Source organism: Manihot esculenta, chromosome 8 (genome assembly GCF_001659605.2).
Source record: "Manihot esculenta cultivar AM560-2 chromosome 8, M.esculenta_v8, whole genome shotgun sequence".
Classification (NCBI taxonomy): domain Eukaryota; kingdom Viridiplantae; phylum Streptophyta; class Magnoliopsida; order Malpighiales; family Euphorbiaceae; genus Manihot; species Manihot esculenta.
Window position 1 is genome coordinate 31440730 of NC_035168.2, and position 27419 is coordinate 31468148.

The 27419-nt window shown below is 41.2% G+C and overlaps 1 protein-coding gene across 1 annotated transcript; it reads left to right on the forward strand.

Moving 5' to 3' along the window:
- The first annotated feature begins 15549 nt into the window (after nt 1–15549).
- On the forward strand, nt 15550–18091 carry LOC110621746 (jasmonate-induced oxygenase 2). The gene is made up of 3 exons (XM_021766031.2): nt 15550–16218; nt 17307–17640; nt 17738–18091. The coding sequence occupies exons 1-3, from the start codon at nt 15704–15706 to the stop codon at nt 17981–17983; spliced, it is 1095 nt and encodes a 364-aa protein (XP_021621723.1). The 5' UTR covers nt 15550–15703; the 3' UTR covers nt 17984–18091.
- The last annotated feature ends 9328 nt before the right edge of the window (nt 18092–27419 follow it).

The window sequence follows — 27419 nt, forward strand, 5'->3', positions numbered from 1 at the left end:
CTCCTATATGCTTGAGTACATGTTTATGCATGTTTGGGAGGCAAATGTGCATGAGAGGCTTGAGTTCTCCCATTCTGGAAGAACTCAGGTTCGGCTGCCGAAGCCATGTTCGGCCACCGAACCTGCCTGGGGAGGCAGTTCTGGCTGCCGAACCCTGCCCCCGAAAGTTTGGACTTTCGGCTCTGGAAGGGAGTTTCGGCCGCCGAACCTGCCCCCGAAGGTTGGCAAGTTTCGGCTCTGGAACCACTTTTGGCAGTCTAACCTGCCGCCGAAAGTGCCCTGTTCAGCCTTCATTTGCATGATTCCTATGATTGTTTTAAGGTGTTTTAGGGGATTTTTGGGGAGTTGTTTAGAATCATGATAGTATATGTTTGGTCCCTCATTTGAGTCCACCTGTGTAGGTTCGGACCCGAGGAACCGAGGACCCCAGTAGTGAGATAGCTGCTTCAGAGTCAGCCTGAGGTGAGTAGAATGGATCTTTATGTTTCAAAGCAAATAAATTTTGAGCATGTTCATGCATCACGAATGCCATGATATATACTAGGTTGTTTGCATTAGAAATTACGAATATGTTGCATTGCATTCTATGATGTTAATGTGGATGGATGTTGGATGACCCATTAGCCCTCGATATGATATGATGACGATGATACGGGACGAAGTCCAGTGAGGCCCATTCTACGCCCCTGGCACTATGTAAGAGAAAGACCAGTGGGGCCCATTCTACGCCCCCTGGCATATTGGATATGCTATGTTATGTTATGTTTAAGAGAAAGACCAGTGGGGCTCATTCTACGCCCCCTGGCACCATTGAAATGTGTAGAGCGCTATTGGTGACAAGTCCATCCTTGATGTGAATTGTTTGTGATGTGATGCATTCCATGAAAGCATGTGTTTTAATATATTGTTTTACTATTCTGCTCACTGGGCTCCAGTAGCTCATCCCTTTCCCTTAACCCCCAGGTTTGCAGGTTCGGGATAGACCAGAAGGTCAGCAAGAGTAAAGGCATAGTGTATGTAATAGTTAGTTGTGGACATGAAAAAATAATGTAATGTAATGTGAGATATTGTATAAAATTGTATGGAGGATTAGTATTGTGCTTGACCCTAGAATGTTTGATTAATCCCTTTTGTTCATGATCATTATGAAATGTTCTAATGTTGAGAAATGTAAACCAAGCTTGATGTATGTAATGTTGACCCAACTAGAGCATTTGATGAGGGCTTTAGTGTGGGATTTTTATGTATTCAGTATTAGTGCATGCACAGGTCAAGCTTGGTAGATGAAAAAGTTTAAAGTTTTTATGTAAATGTTTGATCATGTATGGGATTTATCAGGTATGACAGGATGTATGTTAGGCTTGCTACGGGTCTCGGCGACCTTAAGTCGATCTGGATCCTAGCGCCGGTAGCGGTCCGAATTCGGGTCGTTACAATACAAAGCTATCAACACCCACAGATCGTCATTCACAAAATTACAAGTTAGAAAACAGTAGAAGAAAACGCAAGAGACAGAAACAAAGATAGGTACACAAAAAGATATCTTTATTTATTTATTCATTAGAATGAGTTACAGATGCAGCAAGGGAAGGGGAGCCCAAACTAACAAGATTGTTCAAGGGCTTATCTACAGTATCCTCTCCCTGAGGTCCAGCTGGCGAGGGAGGAGCCTATAAATCGTATCGTGGAGGAGGCATCTCTAGCTGCCTTCAGGCTTTGATTATAGCCGGAAGCATACATGCGGAAGGCCTCACGATACATGCCCTCCTTCATTTCATCGGGGGCCATATACTATTCAAGACGTGCTTCACAGGCTTGCTAAATCTTGGCCTTCAGCTCAGCAGTTTGGAAGCTTGGAGACCAAAGAGTGGATTTCTCCCTACCTCCAAGCTAGGATCGTCTTTCCTCTCGATCTTCAAGAGGTAAGCTTAGATCCAACCTTTCTTGCATGTTTCAAACTAGTTTTTATGAAGATCTATGGGGTTGAAATGCATGATAGGTTATTGTTATGTTTATGGGTGTATGTATGTTTATGAACAATGTGGGTTGTTTGATGTATTGTAGATGGGGTTTAGGATAGTTTGAAGCCCCTAGGAGCTTGTATGCTTGAGGATGCATGTTGAAGAATAGGAAAATGCATGATTGAATGTGTTGGGAGGCGTTTATGCATGTTGAGCTGAGTTTCTGCCCTTCTGGGAGAAACCAGGTTCGGCCGCCGAAGGTTCTTTCAGCCGCCGAACCTGCCTGTGGTAGCATGAATCGGCTGCCGAACCCTGCCCCCGAAAGATGACTTTCGGCTCTGGAAGGGACTTTCGGCCGCCGAAAGTGTCGCCGAAGGTGCATGAGTTTCGGCTCTGGAGGGCCTTTCTGCCGCCGAAAGTGCCCTGCTCAGCCCTCCTTTGCATGTTTTCTATGGATGTTTTAAGGTGTTTTAGGGGGTTTTTGGGGAGTATTTTCAGAGTTATGTTCATAGATGTTTGGTCCCTCATTTGAGTCCACCTGTGTAGGTTCGGACCCGACGAACCGAGGACCCCAGCAGTGAGTCAGCTGCTCCAGTGTCTGGTCTGAGCTAACCAGAGGTGAGTGGAATAACTCTTTACATTTTAAAATAAATAATAAATGATTCAGCATGATTCATGCATCACGAATGCCATGTGAAATAATAGGTTGTTGCATTAGAATCCACGAATATGTTGCACTGCATTCTTTATTGTGGATGTGGGCGAATGCTGTATGATCCAAATAGTCCCTGAGGAAAGACCAGGACCCCATTCTACGGCCTGGCACGGAATAAAAGACCAGGACCCCATTCTACGGCCTGGCACGATATGGAATGCGAAGACCAGGTGCCAGATGAGGCCCTGGAGAAATGGTAAGTAATGTTATGATATGACAGGAAGACCAGGACCCCATTCTACGGCCTGGCATGGATATGATGCTGGGACTAATTGGTGACAGGTTCACCCTTGATGTGAATTGTCTGTAATGTGACTCATTTCATGAAAGCATGAATGTTAATATATGTTTTTACTATTCTGCTCACTGGGCTCTAGTAGCTCACCCCTCTCCCTTAACCCCCAGGTTTGCAGGTACAGGGTAGACCAGGAGGTCAGCAAGAGTAATGAAGTCATGGACATGTAATAGTTAGAGTGGACATGATAAATGTTGTTATGTTATGTTGAGTACAGTCATGTAATAATGCTTATGAAAGTTTATAGTTGTGCTTGACCATAGTTGACACAGCCAGGCCCGAACTGGCCCAAATAACTTTTGGACCCACTTTCCACTTGACCCAAAATGGTTAACCCAAGTTATTTAGTACTTCTGTGCTAGCTATTATATACAAATCAATTTTCTTTCAATTTTCTGATGTGGGACGGTCAGTTGCCGCAATTCCGCCAAGCAGGCAGCTGACTGTTACACTCAGTCCCGCTAAATTTTGCGACGTCCTCGTCGCAACTGAATCCATTACAATTGCTAACCAGGACCGGACCCTTAGGTATTGTGGTTTGCTAGTACCTCGGGTAGCTCCACCTCGTCTCTCACGAGTAGCCCTTTCCTCGCAGGCCCACTAGCTCCGCACAATTTATCTGACCCAGGGTGGCTCTGATACCAATTGAAACAGCCAGGCCCGAACTGGCCCAAATAACTTTTGGACCCACTTTCCACTTGACCCAAAATGGTTAACCCAAGTTATTTAGTAGTTCTGTGCTAGCTAGTATATACAAATCAATTTTCTTTCAATTTTCCGATGTGGGACGGTCAGTTGCTGCAATTCCGTCAAGCAGGCAGCTGACTGTTACAATAGTATTATGTTAATCCCTTCTAATACATGATCTTAATGTTTAATGATGTTTATTGTAAACCAAACTCAATACATGTTATGTCACCCCAGTGGGGCAATGATGAGACTCCAAAGAGGAGTTAATGTTTATGACTATGTTTATGTATAGTGCATGCACAGGTTGAGTTTGGTAAATGAGTGAAAGAATGATTGAATGGAAAGAAAAGTTCAAATTTTTATGTTTGTTGTTGATCATGTATGGGATTAAACAGGTTTACAAGATGATGTTAGGCTTGCTACGGGTCCCGGCGGCCTTATGCCGACCTGGATCCTAGCGCCGGTAGCGGTCCAGATTTTCGGATCGTTACAGATTGGTATCAGAGCCCTAGGTTCACATGGTCGGACCTAGAGTATCGGGCTCATAGATTTTGTAGAAGGTCAAGCACAATAGGAAGATCATGTCCACTAGGATAGGATAAAGAGTCCTGTCTTGAATGATGATGTGAAATGCCATGATTTTATGCATGTGCATTAATGATATGCTATGTATGTGATGTATGTGATGCGGGTTCATGTGTTTGCACATGAACCATTTGATGCTAATGTTTATATGATGTGTACTGTTTTTCAGAAAACAGGATGAGAGAAACTCGTCGATCTGCACGATTGACTGGAGTACCACCCCAGGACGAGGGCACTGATGCCCGTCCTCCTGCATTACCTAGGGCAATGTCAAGTAGGTCCAGCAGAGAAAGAGTAGTAAGAGACCCTAGAAGGTCTTTGGATCTGGGTAGAAGCAGATCAGTGAGGGGAACAGTGCAAGGGGATATGTCAGAGGATGTGGGGGATCAGATGGATGTGGATCAGAGGAGGGATGGTAGTCTCGGAGTAAGTATGTCGGAAGAGGGAATGGGAGAGTCCCAAGGAGGCACTCAGGCCTCGGGATTTGTTCAGCCACCTTTCTACCCACCCTTTTCACATAACCCCGGATATTCGATGGGAGGTACATCGGATTACCCCAGTTTTAACCCTTATCCCTCTCAGATGCCATACCCACCTTTCTACCCACTGTACCCACAGTACCCCATGTACCCACCCCCATCTTTCTATCCAGGTACAGCAAACCCTACCCCAGGGGATGCTGCACCTCTTCCACCACCTACAGTACCTACTGTCCCAGAAACCCAAATGCCTAAACCTAGCTCATCTGGGGGGAGCAAGGTCAAGATGACCGATTACATGAAGCTAGGTGCTCCCCAGTTTGAAACCGGTGATGACCCGTTTGTGTACCTTGAGAGGGTCAAGACAATTACAGATGAGATAGGAGCTAATGACAGTAGAGCCATTCAGATGGCTGGGTTCACACTAAAATGCAAGAAGGCCCGAGAGTGGTTTAAGAACTATGTGAACCCGAGGTTGGACAGCCTATCATGGGAGGAGTTTGCAAATGAGTTTGCAGGATGGGCTTTCCCTGACAGTTCCAGGGAGCTGAAAATGATTGAGTTTGAGCAGTTGAGGCAGACAGATGAGATGAGCGTGGATGAGTATACAGACAGATTCTTGGAGCTGTTGCCGTATGCTGGGCAGAATCTGGACACAGATCAGAGGAAGTCAAGGAGGTATATCATGAGGCTCCATTCCAGGTATTCCTCCTTGATTCAATCAGCAAAGAGGGAGAGTTTCCATGCCATAGTGGATATGGCTCGGAGGATGGAGGCTAGTGCTATCATCGAAGGGAAAGTCAAGCAGTCAGTGGCGCAGCCTTCTAGTTCCAAGACCCCAGGTGGGGGAAAGTTAGACCCTTCTTCTCTCAGTTCAGGCAGTAAGAGATGGGGTAAGGCCAAGTCTAAGAAGAACAAGTTCTGGAGCAAGATTAAGTCAGGTCTGGGATTAGGTAGTGGCTCAAGCTCTAGTGCAGATAATGCAGTATGTGCAAGGTGTGGTAAGCCACACAAGGGAGTCTGCCGGGCTGGGACAGCAGCCTGTTTCAGATGTGGGCAAGAGGGCCACATGGCTCGGGAGTGTCCTAGGGCAGCCTTTGGGGCACAGTCTCAGCAGACAGCTTCAGGCAGTGTGGCACAGCCAGCAGCTCCAGCCGCGACTCAGGCTAGTGGCAGACGCAGAGGAAGAGGGGCAGCCTCTTCTTCAACGGGTTTCAGGGGTGAGGGTCCGTCAGCTCCAGCACGGATCTTCACCATGACTCAACAGGAGGCAAACACATCCAACATCGTGGTGTCAGGTAATCTCATCATTGGTTGTTCTGATGTGTATGCATTATTGGACCCTGGTGCATCTCATTCTTTCATTGCTCCGAGGGCCGTCGAAAGATTGGGATTGATGGTCTCTGGGTTAGAGTGTCCCCTATGGGTCAGTGGACCCAAGTGTGACCCATCAGTGGCAGAGTCAGTCTGCCAGTGTAGTCCAGTTTTTATAGAGGGAAGATGCCTGTCCACCGACCTTGTGGTTCTAGATTTGACAGATTTTGACGTCATTCTAGGGATGGATTGGCTATCTACCCATGGTGCTACCTTGGATTGCAGAGACAAGGTAGTCAGATTCAGATGTCAGGATGGGTCAGAGGTTGTCTTCAGAGGAGACAGGGGGAGTACACCTAGAGGTTTGATATCAGCCCTTCAGGCTCGTAGGCTACTCAGGAGGGGTTGTCAGGGTTTTCTGGCTCATGTGAGGGAGCTGGATAGTCATGTTAGAGAGCCCGCCTCAGTGCCCGTGGTCAGTGAGTTCTTAGACGTTTTCCCAGACGAGCTGCCAGGTTTACCACCTGCTAGGGAGATAGAGTTCGAGATAGAATTGATGCCTGGAACCATACCGATCTCTATCCCTCCCTACAGGATGGCACCAGCAGAATTGAAAGAGTTAAAAGAACAGTTGCAAGAGCTGGTAGATAGAGGATTCATCCGACCGAGTACCTCCCCTTGGGGTGCTCCAGTGCTATTTGTGAAAAAGAAAGATGGATCCCTTAGACTTTGTATCGACTACAGGCAGTTGAACAAGGTCACTACCAAGAATAAGTACCCGTTGCCAAGGATCGACGATCTATTTGACCAGCTAGCCGGAGCAGGTTGTTTCTCCAAAATAGATCTGAGATCGGTGTACCATCAGCTAAGAATAAGAGAAGAGGATGTGCCGAAGACAGCCTTCAGATTATGAGTTCCTTGTGATGTCGTTCGGGTTAACCAATGCCCCTGCAGCATTCATGGATCTCATGAACAAAGTGTTTAGTCAATACCTGGATCACTTTGTTATTGTCTTCATAGATGATATCTTAGTGTATTCCAGGAATGCAGAGGAGCATGCCCATCATCTGAGGTTGGTTTTGCAGACCTTGAGGGAACATGGCTTGTATGCCAAGTTCTCCAAGTGTGAGTTCTGGCTGAGGAGCATTTCATTCTTGGGGCATGTGGTGTCAGAAAATGGAATCGAGGTAGACCCCAAGAAAGTGGAAGCTGTAGCAAACTGGCCTAGACCCACTACAGTGACAGAGACCAAGAGCTTCTTGGGTTTAGCAGGTTACTACAGGAGGTTCGTTCAGGACTTCTCTAAGATTGCAGCTCCCATGACCAGACTGACTAAGAAGAACCAGAGGTTTGCGTGGACCGACCAGTGTGAGGAGAGCTTTGAGGAGCTCAAGAAGAGGTTGACTTCAGCACCAGTATTAGCTCTGCCATCTAGTAATGAAGACTTCTCAGTCTATTGTGATGTGTCCCGTGTGGGACTGGGTTGTGTGCTGATGCAGAATGAAAGGGTGATTGCTTATGCTTCTAGGCAGTTAAAGAAGCACGAGTTGAATTACCCTACACATGACCTAGAGATGGCAGCGGTGATCTTTGCACTCAAGATGTGGAGGCACTACCTTTATGGGGTTAAATGTGAGATCTTCACAGATCATAAAAGCCTGCAGTACATCCTGAGTCAGAGAGATTTGAATTTGAGGCAAAGAAGATGGGTAGAACTGCTTAGTGACTATGATTGCAAAATCCAGTACCATCCGGGTAAGGCGAATGTGGTAGCAGACGCCTTAAGCCGGAAATCACTTAGCAGTTTGTCCCATATTTCAGCAGAGAGGAGGCCAGTAGTGAGGGAGTTCTTCGAGCTCATGAATGAAGGTCTACAGTTGGAGTTGTCTGGTACAGGTGCTTTAGTTACCTAGATGAGAGTGGCACCCGTGTTTCTGGAGCAGGTGGCTCAGAAACAGCATGAGGACCCAGAGTTAGTGAAGATTGCCAGGACTGTTCAGTCAGGCAAAGATAGTGAGTTCAGATTCGACAGTAAGGGGATCCTCCGCCATGGGAGCAGATTGTGTGTACCAGATGACGTAGGGCTAAAAGGAGACATTATGAGAGAGGCTCATAATGCCAGATACAGTGTTCACCCTGGAGCCACCAAGATGTATCAAGATCTGAAGAAGGTTTATTGGTGGCCAGCTATGAAAAGAGAAGTGGCACAGTTTGTGTCAGCCTGCGAAGTGTGTCAGAGGGTGAAGCTGGAACATCAGAAGCCGGCTGGAATGCTTAACCCACTACCTATTCCAGAGTGGAAATGGGAGAACATAGCTATGGACTTCGTGGTGGGGCTACCGACGGCGTCCAACAGATTGGACTCCATATGGGTGATTGTGGACAGACTCACCAAATCTGCTCACTTCATCCCTGTCAGGAGTGGCTATTCTGTGGACAAGTTAGCGCAGGTGTATGTTGATGAGGTTGTCAGGTTGCATGGGGTTCCTGTCTCAATAGTGTCTGATAGAGGGCCCCAGTTCACCTCCAGGTTTTGGCGGAGTCTGCAGAACGCTATGGGTACCAGGTTGGATTTTAGCACTGCTTTCCATCCACAAATGGACGGACAATCAGAGAGGACCATCCAGACAATAGAGGATATGCTCAGAATGTGTGTGTTGGATTTTGGCGGTTCTTGGAGGCAGCATCTACCTTTAGTGGAGTTTGCCTACAATAACAGCCATCATGCCAGCATAGGGATGGCCCCATATGAAGCTTTGTATGGAAGGAAGTGCAGGTCGCCTGTCTGTTGGGAAGAAGTAGGAGAAAAGGCCTTGGTAGGGCCTGAGCTAGTAGAGATCACCAGCAGAGTGGTGCCCATAATCAGAGAAAGGATCAAGACTGCTGCAAGCAGACAAAAGAGTTATGCAGATATCCGCAGAAGGCAAGTGGAGTTTCAGGAGGGAGATTTGGTATTGCTCAAGGTGTCTCCAATGAAAGGGGTGATTCGGTTTGGGAAGAAAGGTAAGCTAGCTCCACGGTACATTGGACCCTTTGAAGTCTTGCAAAAGATTGGGAATGTATCGTACAAGCTGGACTTGCCTGCTTCAATGGAGAGAATCCATCCGGTTTTCCATGTTTCCATGTTAAGAAAGTTCGTGTCAGATCCGAACAAGGTTCTTAGTGAGCCTCATGTGGAGATCCAAGAGGATCCCACCTATGTTGAGCAGCCAGTACGGATCCTAGACACCCAGATCAGAAAGCTAAGAAACAAAGAAATCCCGATGGTGAAAGTCCTTTGGAATCACCACAACATCGAAGAGTGTACTTGGGAGACACGGGAGTCCATGCTCTGGCAATATCCTCATCTCTTCTAAGGTGAGTTTTATGTGCTTTGTATGAATGTTTATGTTTTATGCTATGCATGTGTTGTTTGGTGAACATTCGGGGACGAATGTTCTTAAGGGGGGAAGAATGTAATACCCGGCTAGACTCCGGTATCGGAATTCCTACCGTCCAGTGGAATCTCGGATGTCGAAAACCTCTAGAAGGGAAAAATCATGTTTTTATAAAATATTTTAATGAATTTTATGTTTTTAAGTGAAAAGGAAATTGAGTTTTGTATGAAAAGACCAATGAGGCATTTCCAGGTTCGGCCGCCGAATGTGGGATGGTTTAGGGGGGCATGTTAGGCTTCCGAAAGTCTCAAAAGGTTCGGCTGCCGAACCCTATGTTCGGCCGCCGAACTTGCATGAGATGTGGGGGCACGTTCGGCTGCCGAAAGGTGGTCTGCCAGCCCTATATAAGAGCTCCATGGCCGAAACGGGCGAGTTTTCTCCCCATTTTCGGCCACGGTGAGTTTATGCTCTCCTTTGGTTCGTTTTTTATGTTTTTCCTCCGATCTCTCACGTTTTAACAAGCTTTTTGTTGATTTGAAGAGATTTGAGCAAAAACAGCAAGTTTGGAAGCTTGGAGACCAAAGAGTGGATTTCTCCCTACCTCCAAGCTAGGATCGTCTTTCCTCTCGATCTTCAAGAGGTAAGCTTAGATCCAACCTTTCTTGCATATTTCAAACTAGTTTTTATGAAGATCTATGGGGTAGAAATGCATAATAGGTTATTGTTATGTTTATGGGTGTATGTATGTTTATGAACAATGTGGGTTGTTTGATGTGTTGTAGATGGGGTTTAGGATAGTTTGAAGCCCCTAGGAGCTTGTATGCTTGAGGATGCATGTTGAAGAATAGGAAAATGCATGATTGAATGTGTTGGGAGGCGTTTATGCATGTTGAGCTGAGTTTCTACCCTTCTGGGAGAAACCAGGTTCGGCCGCCGAAGGTTCTTTCAGCCGCCGAACCTGCCTGTGGTAGCATGAATCGGCTGCCGAACCCTGCCCCCGAAAGATGACTTTCGGCTCTGGAAGGGACTTTCGGCCGCCGAAAGTGCCGCCGAAGGTGCATGAGTTTCGGCTCTAGAGGGCCTTTCGGCCGCCGAATCTGCCGCCGAACGTGCCCTGTTCAGCCCTCCTTTGCATGTTTTCTATGGATGTTTTAAGGTGTTTTAGGGGATTTTTGGGGAGTATTTTCAGAGTTATGTTCATAGATGTTTGGTCCCTCATTTGAGTCCACCTGTGTAGGTTTGGACCCGACGAACCGAGGACCCCAGCAGTGAGTCAGCTGCCCCAGTGTCTGATCTGAGCTAACCAGAGGTGAGTGGAATAACTCTTTACGTTTTAAAATAAATAATAAATGATTCAGCATGATTCATGCATCACGAATGCCATGGGAAATAATAGGTTGTTGCATTAGAATCCACGAATATGTTGCACTGCATTCTTTATTGTGGATGTGGGCGAATGCTGTATGATCCAAATAGTCCCTGAGGAAAGACCAGGACCCCATTCTACGGCCTGGCACGGAATGAAAGACCAGGACCCCATTCTACGGCCTAGCACGATATGGAATGCGAAGACCAGGTGCCAAATGAGGCCCTGGAGAAATGGTAAGTAATGTTATGATATGACAGGAAGACCAGGACCCCATTCTACGGCCTGGCATGGATATGATGCTGGGACTAATTGGTGACAGGTTCACCCTTGATGTGAATTGTCTGTAATGTGACTCATTTCATGAAAGCATGAATGTTAATATATGTTTTTACTATTCTGCTCACTGGGCTCTAGTAGCTCACCCCTCTCCCTTAACCCCCAGGTTTGCAGGTACAGGGTAGACCAGGAGGTCAGCAAGAGTAATGAAGTCATGGATATGTAATAGTTAGAGTGGACATGATAAATGTTGTTATGTTATGTTGAGTACAGTCATGTAATAATGCTTATAAAAGTTTATAGTTGTGCTTAACCATAGTATTACGTTAATCCCTTCTAATACATGATCTTAATGTTTAATGATGTTTATTGTAAACCAAACTCAATACATGTTATGTCACCCCAGTGGGGCAATGATGAGACTCCAAAGAGGAGTTAATGTTTATGACTATGTTTATGTATAGTGCATGCACAGGTTGAGTTTGGTAAATGAGTGAAAGAATGATTGAATGGAAAGAAAAGTTCAAATTTTTATGTTTGTTGTTGATCATGTATGGGATTAAACAGGTTTACAGGATGATGTTAGGCTTGCTACGGGTCCCGGCGGCCTTATGCCGACCTGGATCCTAGCGCCGGTAGCGGTCCGGATTTTGGGGTCGTTACAGACCCCTTCAAACATCTTCTCACGCAGCATCTCGGCAACAGAAGCTGCCATGGACCCAGGAGTCACCTCTGCAAAACTGAGGAGCTCATTGTCAGGGAGCTGAAGACAATTGCCCCACGGCCTGCTTCCCTTTATTAGTAGGGGAAGGAAGAACAGTCTCTGGAGGCTCGGCCGCGCGCACCCTCTTAACAACCCGACCTTCAGGGGAGGCCTCAGAAGCCTGGGCTCGCTTACCGGTAACCCCGCTGATTACAATGGTGGTAGCAACTTGGCGAGACTGAATCGTTGGAGGAGCGACCTCGATCCCCCTTTGGAGTCGCTCTCTATGGTTTCATTAATGGTGATGGGCTCCCAGGAGGCTGGATTGGGGGTGGACTTGGGCTTCAAAGCCACCGGAGACTTGGAGGAGCCCGGAGCCTTGCCTTGAGTGGAGGCCCTGGAGGCCGCAGATCTAGAGCCTTTAGCCACAGGCACCAGTGCCTGGGAAGAAGCAGGGGCAGCAGTCCAGCCTGGCACAATAGGGGAGACGGCATGAAAAACCTCGCGGGTCACGTCTGCAATAGATTGGCCGGCCTGAAGGCCTCCAAAGTGGCCTTCATACTCTCTCGGGATATGGTGAAGTTCTTTGGAGGCCTAATTTTGTCTATTGACACAGAGGAAGCTGGAAAAACAAAAACAACCCGAGTTAAAGCCAAACACAATGAAAAGGAAAGAAATACTACTTAAAAGAAAAAAGAAAAAAGAGGAAAAAAGAAAAAGGCAGAAGAACAATCATTAATGAGTACCAACTTTCTAGCAGTCCTGGAGACTGAACACGAACATGCACTTCTCAACATCATACTTTCTTGAGACAGAGGTCAGTCAAAGAAGGCAGATCTGGTCCACCAAGGGTAGCTGAGGAAGGTTATTACAACCCTAGGAACCTCCCTCCAAGATAGATTAACATCCCAGTTGATTCCAGCGCCTTCCTTCAGCTCTACTACCACAAAAACTTCAGCCCAGCCTTTTATTGAATCTTTGTACCTCGAGAAGATGGACAACCCTCCCCAGGGAGCAAAGTAGCAGAACCTGTGGTTTGCCCGAATCAGACAAAAAAAAGTGGAAAATAGAGCGACAAAAGGAGCAAAATCCCAGCACAGGCTAACTGACTCGTAGAAGCACATGAAGAGGATGGAATTTGGAGATAGCATGTAAGGGGTCACTCCAAAGTGACGAAAAACCTCGATAAAAAAGGAAGAGAAGGGAAAGGTTAACCCAAAATCGTGTTGCCTGACATAAAAGATCAAGTTGCGATCTTGCTGGGGGTCCATCAAACCTGCTAGCAGAGGAACGGGAAGAATGATCCTCTCATTGCGATACGAAGCCCTAATACTATAGATGGAGGTGTCTATGTAATCGGCGGAAAAGAAATTGATAATAGTGGCAGAGGTGACGGTAGACCTCAAACCTATGACATCAGGGATTCGAAAGGCAGCCATTAGGAAATAGAAGATGTACCTCAGAAGAAATTTTGTAGAAAATAGGAAATACGGAGTAGAAAAAGCAGAGCGAGAGGAAGAATCTGGAGAGAAATGGAGAATACGAATTTAAAAAGAGTAAAGGTAGAGAAGAGACGTTTTGACAGAAGTCTCCCTAAGATCGTGCAGTCATAATTGAGACCTAAGGATTTACCCCATCATTAATCATGAAATAAATTACTGAGGAGGTAAAGGGGCACTTGATGACCACTGGGCCTCTGGAATCCGGGCTGAAGTCGAGCCCTGGAGAAAGAAACATGTCCAAAACCCATTAGAGCCCACTAACAGGCGGACCCATCAACACGCCATCCAATTCGCGCCTAAAGCAGGCCGGGCTGACCAAGGACCTGGACCTGCCAGAGGAGAGCCTAGCTCATTCGATGTGACGGGGAGTAGGAGAGCAGGTCTAACTATGCCGCGGCCCTATCAGGACGTGCACCGGAGAGGAATTAAATGGTCGCCTGATGAGAATGGACAAGCATGTGCCCGTACGTACTGCTCTATGTGACAGAGACAGGTGGCACTGTAGCAGGGTTGCGGTTATACATCACTAAAAAAAAAAGAGAAAAAGGAATAAAAGAGGGAAATGTGACCCTTCCATACGAAACTTTTTCATACACATATGAAACCTTATTTTCTCTAGATCTTAAAATATTAATTTTTTTAATAAAAATTAATAAAAAAAATTCAACATCAGAATCTAATAAGATTAATAATTCTATTCCTATATATCTAATAACATAAACCCAATTGATTAATCACATAAAAAAAATGAGTTGATGAGAAGCAAAATAGAAACATTTTTTGTGTTCTTCAACCATTATCATAAATTTATTTTTCTTTTACGACGTAAAAAAAAAACACATACTCATACTTTTAAGTAAGAATGAGTAGTATTCAATTCAAATACTTTTAAATAAGAATGAGCAGTATTTGATTCAAATCGAAAAAACTGATCGAACTGAATTAATTTGAAATTCAGTTTGATTTTTTATTCATTTCGGTTCGGTTTGATTTTTAATTTTAAAAATTTTAATTATTTCGATTCAATTCAGTTTTGGTCAGAAAAAAATTAAAAAAATTGAATCGAATCAATTAGTAATAATAATATATTATTTTCAATAATATAGAGATATTGGATTATATCAAGGTTAAAATATTCTAATTAAATTTTAAAATATAAAAAAGAAAATATAAAAAATAAAAATTTATTAAAAATTTAAACTGATCAAATCGAACTGAATCAAATTAAATTAGATCGATTCGATTCAATTTAATTCAATTTCTGACCAAAATTAATTCAGTTTGATTTTTATAAATATTAATTTTTTATTTTTAATTTATTCAATTCGATTTGATTTTAAATCAAACTGACTGGATATTAATTCTTACTTTTAAGAGCGCAATATTTTTGTAAAATTGAAAAATGATGATAATAATAAAAACATGGATTATGATATAACAAAATAAAATAAAAAGAAAAAAATAAAAATAAACGAGTATATCCATAGAACAAAAGGTGGCAAAAGAAAATAGCTTAATTAATTATCTTTTTCTTGCCTTTCGGTGCTTATGATTTGAATATATTTTAGATAATTTTTAGATAATAAAAATAAGATTATCAATTAAATTATTTTATAAGTAGTTTTTATTTAGCTTATAACTCAAAAAACTATTTAAAATTAAGTCAAAAAAATTATAAATAAGATACTCTTTGCTTTTACTTCATCTATTCATTTTAAAATTAATTTTTCTATGTAAAATACTATATTGTTTCTAATAATTTTCATACTTTTTAAATTTTTTAAATTAAAAATTAAATTAAAAAAATTACATGCCATTTTTATATGAAATTTAATGGTCAAAGTGCTTTTTTTTTAAAATAAATGAAGACAATAGTTAGAGACACGTATGCATGTAAGATGAAAATTGAGTTGCTAAGAGAAATAAAACCCTCACAAGACACGTGAATAAAATCATCCCTTCCTTCTGACTGCCTTTGTGGAGTCAAAGTGAATAAATTTTAGAATATAAATATTATATATAATATAATTTTATTATAAATATTAATTATGGTAAACTTTCACATAATTAAATAATAAAAAATCATTTTTTACTCATTAATTAATTTTTCACTTTTCGAAAATATATTAAAAAAAAAAACGAGCTTTTCAGACGAAATAGACAAAATATTAAAGTTCCTAAATAATATCTTGTTGCTCACGTTATGGAAAAGAGGCTCTCCCCCAATCCCTATATATAGACTTCACACTCTCACTCACCACACCCACATCTTAGAATTCTCTCTCTCTCTCTCTCTCTCTCTCTCTCGTAAAGTCCATAATCTGCACGTTCTTGTGTACTTTCCGCTTTAAGCTGGTAGGATCCGACCGGCCACCGCCACCCCACTAGATCCTTGTTTGATTATTAACTTAATTTCTATTTTCTCTTTCGAACAAACATGAACTGCTTGCAGAGTTGGCCCGAACCTGTCGTTCGTGTTCAGTCTTTGTCTGAAAGTGGCATACGCCAAATTCCACATCGTTATGTGAAGCCAGCGTCTCATAGGCCTTCGGTGAAGAATAACAATGTTTCTTCATCTTCGTCTCCAACGGAGGCGAATATTCCTGTTATTGATTTCCAGAATGCTTTCTCTGATAACCAAACCCTGCGTTTGGAGACTCTGAAGAGCATCTCCCTCGCTTGCAGCAAGTGGGGTTTCTTTCAAATAGTGAACCATGGTGTGAGACCTGAACTTCTGAAGAGTGTGAGAGAAGTCTGGCGAGAGTTCTTTAATCAGCCACTGGAAGTGAAGCAGGAGTATGCAAATTCTCCAGACACTTACGAGGGATACGGTAGCCGACTGGGCGTGGAGAAGGGGGCGTCTCTTGATTGGAGCGACTATTTCTTTCTCCATTATATGCCAGTTTTGCTGAGAAACCACAGCAAGTGGCCTCGAGTGCCAGCTTCCTGCAGGTATTGTACCTCTGTGTTAGATCCTTAAGCACTAAGTTCTTTAGTATTGTTCGTTAAGAGCATCTTTCACTACTACCGATCTCATCATTTTTTTTTATTTGCAGGTCAATTTTTGCTTAGAGATTTGATACAGGATGGATTCAAGAATTATTTTTTAAAAGAAAATATGAATTTCAATTTTTTATGTGTATTTTACTGATTATAACTTAGCTGTATGTATTTATAATATAAAGGCACGAGATTTCATCATTAAGAAAAAAATAACTATTTAATTTTTCATAATTTAAGAAAATTTATTAATTAATCTCTCAAATTTAAAAAATATAATTAAAAAATTTATTAATTAATTTTTTCATTAATTTTATTATTAAATATTTTACTATTTAATCTCTATAATTTTAAAAAATTTATTAATTAATCTTTTATATTTTTAAAAAATTTATTAATTAATCTGTTTATATTATCATCATTTTAAACTTTTTTATAATATTTAATAGTTAAAAATAATAAAAAAAATTAATTAGTGAACTTTTTAAATCATTAAAAATATTTTAATATATTTTTCAGTAAGTTTTTCGGTAATTTAAAAATTAAATAATAATTTTTTTCAATATTTAAATATTTGCGTTGAAATTTTCTTGTCAATTTCAAAACTTTATAACAAGTTTATGGGATTGAAACATTTTTTCTGAAATTCTTTGCCTAAAATGATAAATTACTCATAATCTTAATATTGTCCAATTAGACAAAACCAATTGATATTAGTTGAAGATGGTTGATAGTATTAATTTGATGAACGTATACTAAAAGATATCTTTTGTTTGGGCAATAAAGGACTTTATCATTAATCACTTTCTAAGTACAGCCAACATACATAGTACCATTCTTCACGAGCAAAAGAGGTTGCCCAAAATATAACGCACCTTTTTCCTAGGAATTCTTGCATGACTTGTCAATTCTTGTACAATTACAAACCATGTGGTTTCATAAATTATTGGAGACAGAAACTCCACAGTTTGAGAAAAATCTAGCATGGAACCCTTGAAAGTATAATACTTGATCTAACAATTTGGTGATACTCATCACAGGGAATTGATAGATGAATATGGCAGCGAAGTGGTCAGACTTGGTGGAAAACTCATGACAATTTTCTCTAAGAACCTTGGGCTGGAAGAGGACTACCTTTTAAAAGCTTTCGGCGGTGAAGAGAACGTCGGTGCTTGCTTGAGGGTGAATTTCTACCCCAAGTGTCCCCAACCAGACCTTACACTTGGTCTCTCACCGCATTCCGACCCAGGTGGTATGACCATTCTCCTGCCAGATGAAAACGTCGCCGGACTACAAGTCCGTCGAGGCGAAACTTGGGTCACCGTTAAGCCAGTCCCAAATGCCTTCATTATCAACATAGGCGATCAAATTCAGGTGATTACTAGCTTGCCATCTCCACCAAATCTATACACATAATTTGCGCCTGTTTAATGCAGTTATCTGAGTGGGTAGTGTTTGAATATGCATGCAGGTGCTGAGCAATGCTATTTACAAGAGCATAGAGCACCGTGTGATTGTGAACTCTGATAAAGATCGAGTCTCGCTTGCTTTCTTCTACAACCCTAAGAGTGATCTGCTGATAGAACCTGCTAAGGAACTGGTGACAGAGGATCAGCCAGCTGTTTACCAAGCAATGACATACGATGAATATAGACTTTACATCAGGACAAAGGGTCCATGTGGGAAGCAACAAGTCGAATCTCTCAAGTGCACTTGACTAGTTTTCTACGTGGGATCGGATTAAAGACTTTGTTGGTCGTTCCTGTTTAATCAATAAATTTTAATTAAAAAGTACTCTCAATTTTAGTTTGATAATAAATACATTTAAAAAATTTCAACTTCTACTCGTCCGATCTTCAATTTACATTTAAAAATAATAATAATGACTTAAAATATTTCTCCATATCATATCACTTTCCAAAGACTTGTATGCAGCAGAACAACCACAAATCCCTTTGATAACTAGTGTATCACATGGGCATGACCCGTTTTACTTCCTTAAAGGGCTAAACAGCTTTTTGTTTTTTCCTAGCGGGACATATTGAAAATTACAAATTAATTTATTTTTAATTTATATACTATATAATTAAGCTTCTTTCTCAAAATCAAAAGAAATAAAATATCTTGTCATTCAAAACGATAATCTTTTTAATTAAAAATGTGAAGTTTGTTTCTAAAATATAGATTATTAAAAGTTAAAATATTTTTTATGATTATTCAAAAATAAAATTAGACTTATAAATGAAATTTGATGCTTTTTAACTTTGCTACGTGAAATTTTTCATAAAATTGACGCTAAACTTTAATCTCACTTATGATAGAACTTTCTTCACAAGAACAATTTTCAAAAGAAAAAAAAATAATATTACAACGACAGCTTGCAGTGGAGCACACCGAAGAACACAAGCCTGAAAGTTAATGTACGCACGTGTATCTCAAGTTCTTCGCCAGTAGCATATCTTATTGTTCAAACGTTAAACATTTTCACAATTTTTTTTCTAATTGCCTCTTCTTTATTATCAATTATTAATTATGATTGAATGTATGGCCAGCATACAATCAGTTTAAAATTAAATCAAACGGAATAAATTAAAGATTAAAATTTTGGTATTTATAAAAATTAAACCAAATTGATTTTAGTTAGAAATCGAATCGAACCAAATCAATTTTAATTCAATTTGATTTAATTCAATTTTATCGATTTGAATTTTTAATAATTTTTTTAATTTTTAAAATATTTTAATTTTAATATAATTTAATCTCTCTATATTATTAAAAATAATATTATCACTAATCGATTCAATTTGATTTTTTTTATCAAAATCAAATCAAATCAAAATAACTGAAATTTTTAAAATTAAAAAATGAATTAAATTGAAATAAATAAAAAATTATATTAAATTTTTAAAACAAATCAAATCAAAATAATTGAAATTTTTAAAATTAAAAAATGAATTAAATTGAAATAAATAAAAAATTATATTAAATTTTTAAAATAATTCAATTCCATTAATTTTTTCAATTTGAATCGAATACACTCGTATAAGATATTTTGCTAATATATTATTTAAATCATTAACTTGTATATATATATATTTATTTATTTATTTATTCTGAAAAGACACGTGTTACACTGTATCTTTCACCTTTTTAACTCATAATATAATAACAAGGGAATGAAGCATGAAGGGCTAAATAATTATGTTAATTTTGTATTTATATAATATTTAAAAAAATTATAATTTTATTTGCATTTCATTACTAAAAGTCATTTATTGTCTAAACTATCTTCAATATATATATAAATATATTTATATGAATTTCAATAATAAAATTAATAGATAAAATATAAATTTAAAGGTTGGAATTTGTAGCACTCTGAGGTTTAGCCTGGTGGAAAGTTCCCACTCCCTATTTCGAAAAAAAAAGGTTGGAATTTATAATTCAAAATTATAACATTTAGCTATAATTATAAATTGTCACTCATTAATTTTATGTTTAATTAGATTTTATTAGTATTATTTAATGTAACTTCCACTTTTTTATAATCATTTTATCACTTTTAAATAAAATATAAAATTATATTATAAAAATATTTTATTTTTTTCTATTTGTAATATAAAAATAATAATATATATTTTATAATTTAATTTTATAGTAAAATATTATATATGAAAATTTTTAATATATAAATAATTCAATTAATCTGTTATTAATTTATTATTTATATATTTATAAATCAATTTATAATAATAATATTTTAAAAAATATAAAATAAAATAGAGAAAAATATTTCAAATAAAATTATATTATAAATTATATTTATATATTTTATAATTTAATTCTATATTAAAATATTAATATTATAATATTATATATAAAATTTTTAATTATATAATTAATTCAATCAATCTTTAATTTATTATTTATACATATAAATTAATTTATAATAATAAAATTCATAAAAATATAAATTAAAATAAAAAAATAATCATATTTCCACTCCGACTCCTAAAAGTTAATAATCAATAAAAATATAATTTATAATTAATATATGAAATATACATATTAATTTTAACCCACATATAATTTTAATAAAAATTATATATTAAAACAATTACATCAATAAAATTATAAAAATATTTAAAAAAATATGATATAATAATTATTTTAAATATTTTTATTTAATTTTTTAAGCATTTAAATAATATTAAAATCATAATAATTTTTAAAATTAAAATAATCTCTTTTTATATTATTTTCAACTCAATCTCATTAATAAACCTACAAAATATTAAATAAATTTGGATGTTTCCTCCTATAAAATTTATACATGAAATCAGTTTGGTATACCAACAAAAATCACAGTTCTTTCACATAGATTTATCTTTGCAAATGGATTGAAAGTCGTTTTTAAATTACAATTTAAATTCCATTTCTATTTCTAGCTTTAACAATATTTGTTCGGGCTAAAATTAGCAACGAATTTTTGTTTGTTTTCAAATTCCATTTCTATTTCATTTCTAATCTTTCCTAAATTTAGTACTAACATTTTAGCGCCATTAGCAACAGATTATTATACACTATTCTTAATATCTGATTGTGGTTCATACGAAGTTCTTAAGAGTTCCAGCTTAAATATCAAAGTGGATTCACATTTTTACTGGAAGGTTCCCTCGACTTGTGAAAATAGCTGTAAATACTAAATAGTTCTTTTTCTTTTATGGTTTTTGTATATTGTTTTTTCTTTTGTTGTAATAGGATTGTTCGGTAACCATTTGTCGTCGACGTAATGTCTTTTTTAAATAATGAATTTGACTTTCAACACAAAAAAAAAAAAAAGAAATTGATAATGATGAATTGAGATCCAGTAAAAAAGAGTTTTACAAAGGTTCCGTAAATTTAACCCCCCAAAAAGGCCCTTTTTGTGAGGAGGGTGTTTCTCCCTTTATTCCTTTCCTTTTGTCCGCTAGTGACGTATAACAGACTGCCCATCATTGGGCCACCTATCCCTGCCATATTGATACGGACGTACGAGAATATCAGATCACTGCCCCCTGCATAACGGCCTCTGATTCTCCCCGGGCGCGTATGCTGAGGCCCCCACAAGACAGATGGGTCGGTTTCCTTCTTAGTTCCGAGCTGGGCCGGAAGATAAAATTAGAACTAAGCCCAAAGAGGATCTGTTTGATGAGCCGTATGGGCCGCGCTGGCCTGATTGAGAAATTTAGGTGGAGTCCGGTCTCAAGGCAGAACGAGCTGGACCTGGTTCACGCGGGAGACTCGAGGGCCTCTAAATAATGGGCTACTGTCATGGGCCTGGCCCCAGACCGAGATGAAGAAATCCAGCGGTCATCAATTGCCCCTTTACCTTCTCCTCAGTTACTGTCCAACTGATGAGGGGGTAAATATCAAGAGTAATAATGATCGTGCCGCCCAAAGACAAAACTGCTCAAAACATCTTTTCAGCTCTTCATTATTTTAAATTTCATTTCCCGTCAGTCTCCTCAGAACGTTTGCTCTTCTCTGTTCTACTGCTCTCTTTGCTTTCCTCTGCTCATCTGCCCTAATCGCTTTTCAGGTACGCCTCTTCTTTTACCATGGATAGTTCTAGCCTCCTCGATGTCGTTAACCAAGAGTCTAGCATCACCCCATCCAACATTAGGAGTTTCATCTCTAAGGAATACCTGGATACCCCTCTTTTTCACATCCGGGCTCCTTACTGGATTGAGAGGATCGTTCTTCCTAATCCTTCTCCTCCTGGCCTAGTCGACCCTCAAAGAGACGTCAGTCTAGTCTTCTTCATCAAACAGAGGGAGTATGGTTTGTTCTTCCCCTTTTCTCCGTTCTTCAAAGAGGTCTTTCGGTATTTCGAGATCACCCCTCGAATGCTAACCCCTAACTCTATTCTTTTCATGTCTTCCTTCGAATTTGTGTGTCTAAGTTGGGGGTTCACGCCCACAGTTCATCTGTTCGTTAGCTTCTTCAGGCTGGTCAAGGCGAGCCAAAACTTTTACTACTTTGCCCCTCGCGGAGGGTTGTCCATTTTCATGGATTATAAAGACTCAATCAAAGGCTGGGTAGAGGGGTTTCTGGTGGTAGAACTAAAGAAGCAAACGGGGTTGGCTTGGGAACTTGATCTCACCTGGGAGGATGTCTCTCTGGGCTGCAATGACCTACACCAGCTGAGCCTTACCGATCAGGTCGGATTCCTTTGACTAACTGTCTTATTTTTGTGGCTCTTGCAGCTTCTTCAGTGAAAATGGACTAGATCAAGCCCCCCAAGAATCTCGTGCTGTCCCGGGAGAGCATGGACGCTGCTCTAGATGCTCTCCTAGCTGGGCAATCTGTGAGGGAGGCTACCCAAAAGGTGGCCGAGTCTATTTCTTCCAGGTTGGTTACCCGACCTCCTCTTCCCCCGGTATCTTCTCAGGCTCCCAGACCGAGCTCCCGACGTAGCAAGTCGTCTCAGCCCTCCAGCTGCAGCAGATCGAGCTCGGCTCGCCAGTCCTCTCAAGCCCCCCGGCCTCGACGTGCCTCTAAAGAGGGGACGAAAGAGGCTCCCAGGATCACTTCTAAGCTGGCAGAAGACACTAGGCCGGCGAGGTCAGATCCTGCCTTTCCTTCTGAGGAAGCTCCAAAAGTAAGGCTTGAGGCCCCCTTTGCTGAAGAAGAGGTCCCCGAGGTGAGGCTGGAGGTCTCCATTATTGAAGAGAGGGCTCCGAAAGGAGGAGTGGAGGTCGTCCTTGTGGACGAGGATGATCAAGAAGTTGCTGCTGAGGGCCCTCCTGTCATCGAGAGGGCTGAGTCTGAGCCTACGGATGAAGTTCTCCCTCAGGCGAAGTCTTTGGTTGCCTCGGAGGGCATGTCAAAGGGGGCTAGGAGCAAATGTCCTTCTCTCTTCGACGCTCCTGCCCCAGTTCCAAAGAGACCTCGGGCCTCCGGACATGTTGCCCCAGCTCTGCCTCCGCTCGAGAAGAAGAAGACCTCGGTGGTGCCTCTGCTCTCTGCCCCTGATAATGATATTCTTAACGCAGAGGACATCACCCATCAATCACCCGCGAGCGTGGTCGCGGAGATAATTCGAGAGCGGATGTTTGGTGGAGTTGTGGAGGCTTCAGATCCTCACCTGCTGGCTCTCTCAGGCCTCTTGGCCAGCTCTACTCGAGAACAGGTGGCTTTCCGGGCTCAGTCCAGAGATCGGCTGGGGGACACTGCCCGGGAGCTACTCTTGATGGTATTCCGCCCTTATTTCTTTTCTATTTTAATTGATTTCTACCCATGTTCTCTTTCTGATTATATTTGTTCTTCTCTTTGGCCAGACAACAGGCATTTTTATAGAGATGGATGCCCAGGATCGTGCTCTCAGGGACTCCGTGGACCGTCGTATTGAGGAGGCCCGTCTCGAGGAGAACTTGTCGGCAACTAGCGATGCTCGGAGCAACCTAGCCGCGGCCCATGAACATGCCAAGTCCCTGGAAGCGGAGTTGTCTCACACCCGGAGGGTTCTCAAAGAATCTGACGAGAGGGCAGCTGCAGCTAAGGTCCGTTGTGAAGAAGTCTTGAAGCAGCTGTCCTCCATGGTAGAGACCCTTCATGAAAAGGACGAGGCTGTGAGCCAGAGAGACGAGGTCCAGCGTCAGTACGAGGCCCTGAAGGCTGATTTCGACGGAGCTCAGGCTCATCTTGCTAAGGTGAAGATTCAGATGGAGGGAGCACTAGCTCGGGTTGAGGTTATTGAGCAAGAGCTGAGTAAGAGTTCTGACCGTATCAGAGATCTGGCCTCAGCAGCAGAGGAGTCTGAACTTCACAATCAAGCGCTCCGTCATGAGGTCAAGACTTTGGAGCACAGATGCTCAGCCCTGCTCGAGGATGCTAGACTCGTTGAAGACAGGATTCAACTCGAGTGTGAGAGGCGCCTGATGGAGTCTAAGGAGTCCCCCGAGCTGAAAAAAGAGATCGAGCAGGCCTGTGAAGCTTATCTCAAGAATTACAAAAAGTCCACTGAGTTGAAGGCTGAGATAGCTGAGGCTTGTGAGAGGCGACTTGCGGAGTTCCAAGGCTTTGATGAAATGAAAACTGCTATATGGAATAAGGGCTTCCGCATGTTCATCTCTGGGTATAATCGAGGTCTGAGGACCGCTAGATATAACCCCTCCACTCCTTTAGCCGAACTCCGAGGTGCTGAAGAAGATTCTGATGGGGAGGAGGTACTTTATGGGGAGGATGACAGACCTCTACCCAAAGGAGCTTCTCGCACTGCAGCTGGGCCTCTTGAGGCAGAACCTGAGCTGGGGAATGACGATGCTGGGCCTCAAAGGCAAGAGATCGTGCCTTTCATGGGCACTGGGGGGTCTGAGCAGGAGGATGCTGAGCTTCCCATGAACAGCAATGTAAACAATGTAAATATAGATAATGTAGATTATAGTGCTCCTAGGCATGTGAGTTCTTTAAGGATGGTTTTCCCTCCATCCCGTGTGGGTGATTAGAATAGGTTGTAATATACTTTTCTTTTAATGAAATTTCATTTTCATTTACTGTAACGACCCGGAAATCCGGACCGCTACCGGTGCTAGGATCCAGATCGGTTTAAGGCCGCCGGGACCCGTAGCAAGCCTAACATACATCCTGTACATCTGGTATAATCCCAAACATGATCAAACATAAACATAAAAGCTGTAAAACATAAAATTTGTGAACTTTTTCTTTCTTTCATACACCAAGCTTAACCCGTGCATGCACAAACTCGTAATCATAAACCCCAACACTAGAGTTCTCATCATCAACTCTAATGGGGCAACATAAAATAAGCTTGGTTTTCCTGCCTCATTAAAGACATACATAAGGACCATATACAAGGGATTAGCCACACTTCTAGGGCAAGGCACAACTCTATCTATTACATTACATTGATTTACATCATAACATTTTACATTTCATTACATATCTGTACCTTACATCATGTCCACTACTAATCTATTACATGAGTCTGACCATAGACATAACCTGCTAATCTTCTGATTATCTCTGACCCTGCAAACCTGGGGTTAGGGGAGAGGGGTGAGCTATAAAGCCCAGTGAGCGGGAACCATACTAGCAAACCAGTTCATTTACAAATATGCCATCATGGAATGCATCACATCACAAACATAACACATCAAGGATGAACTTGTCACCTTTAGCCCTCTACATATCGAAATATGTCCAACTATGCCAGGGGCGGTTAGGCCTCACCTGGGCTTCCTTTACTAGCACATATCATAACATGTCCAACTATGCCAGGGGCGATTAGGCCACACCTGGACTTTCCTTACATATACATAATGGCAGGGGCAATTAGGCCACACCTGGGCTTTCTATCTCATACCATGTCATCTCATATCGCATTATCTCATCTCATACTGAGGGCTAAGGATCATCCAATATCCATCCACATCAACAACATATTATGCAATGCATCATATTCATGGATTCTAATGCAAAACAACCTAATACATATCATGGCATTTTATGATGCATGGATCATGCTCTAGAATCATTTAATTTCTTATATTAAAACATTAAGTTTAGTTCCACTCACCTCAGGCAGACGCTGGACTAACTCTGCAACTGCTATCACTGATGGCCTCCTCGGTCCCTCGGGTCCGATCCTACATAGGTGGACTCGAATGAGGTGCCGAACATACTCTAAACAACTCCCCAAACACCCCTAAAACATCATAGAAACATGCATAGAAAACACCCAAGAAAAGGCTGGACAGGGCACTTTCGGCGACACTTTCGGCGGCCGAAGGTCCCTTCCAGAGACGAAAGTCATGCAGGTTCGGGGGCGCCTTCGGCGGCCGAACCCTTTCTCCAGAGATGAAAGTCATGCACTTTCGGCGGCCGAACATCACCTTCGGCGGCCGAAAGTCTGCTTCAGCTCTGAAACACAACTTTCGGGGGCAAGGTTTGGCGGCCAATTCATGCATCCATAGGCATGTTCGGCGGCCGAAATCACCTTCGGCGGCCGAACCTGAGTTCTTTTAGAACTCAGCCCTTGTGCATACAAGCCTTCCAAACCCCCAAAACAAGCATCCAACCTTTTAAAACATGCATAAACTTCTCAAAACCATGCATAAACCCTTAGTCATGCATAAAGGAGCTTAACAACTAGATTAAACCCCAAAAACACATCAAAAGCATACATAGATAGTTTATGACCCACATAGGCCAAAACCATCAAAACAACCCATAATCTCACTAGCTCTTTCCCAATCATGCATACACTTTCCCACATGCATAAACCAGCTCAAACCTTCAATATAGCATCACATAAACACACTTTGGGCACAAAACCCACATAAACCCTAACATGCATATCTACCCATACTCAACCATCAAAACATCATCAAACTTGCTTAAAACTTCTTTAAAACACTAGGAAGGCAAAGATCTACACTTACCTCTTGAAGACCGAGGGGTGGTGCGATCCCTAACTCGGAGGTGTGGAGGATCCAAGCTCCAAAAGCCTCCAAGCTCCAAAAGCCTCCAAGCTCCAAAACTCCTTTTAAAGCTTCAAAACTTCAAAAACAGGGTAGATATTATGAAAACTTGAAGGATGGGTAGAGAAAAACATGAAAATGACCAAAGGAGGACCGAGACTCATCTGAGCTCGAGAATGGGGAGAAAACTCGCCCATTGCCGATCTGAGGGCTCTTTATAGGTGGCCTGCTGAACCACCTTCGGCAGCCTAACGTGCCCCCTAAACTCATGCATGTTCGGCGGCCGAACTTGAGGTTCGGCGGCCGAACCTGGTTCATTCAAACAAGGCTTTCGGAGGCCAAAGGCACTCCCGAAACCTTCCCATGTTCGGCGGCCGAACTTCACTTTCGGCGGCCGAACCTGGCAAATGCCTCCTTGGTCTTTTCCTTTTAAAAACTCAAATCTTTTTCATTTAAAACCATGAAATCAGTAAAAACATTTTAGAAAACACCTTTTACCCTACAAGAAGACTCTGGCATCATCAAAATCCCAGATTCCCACGGAGATTCCGCCGGGAGGTAGGGATTCCGATGCCGAAATCTAGCCGGGTATTACATTTACTTTGCTTGCTTTTTCAGCTTCATTGGGCTACTTATTCTGTTAAACAATCCGTCTTGTCAAGAATGAAA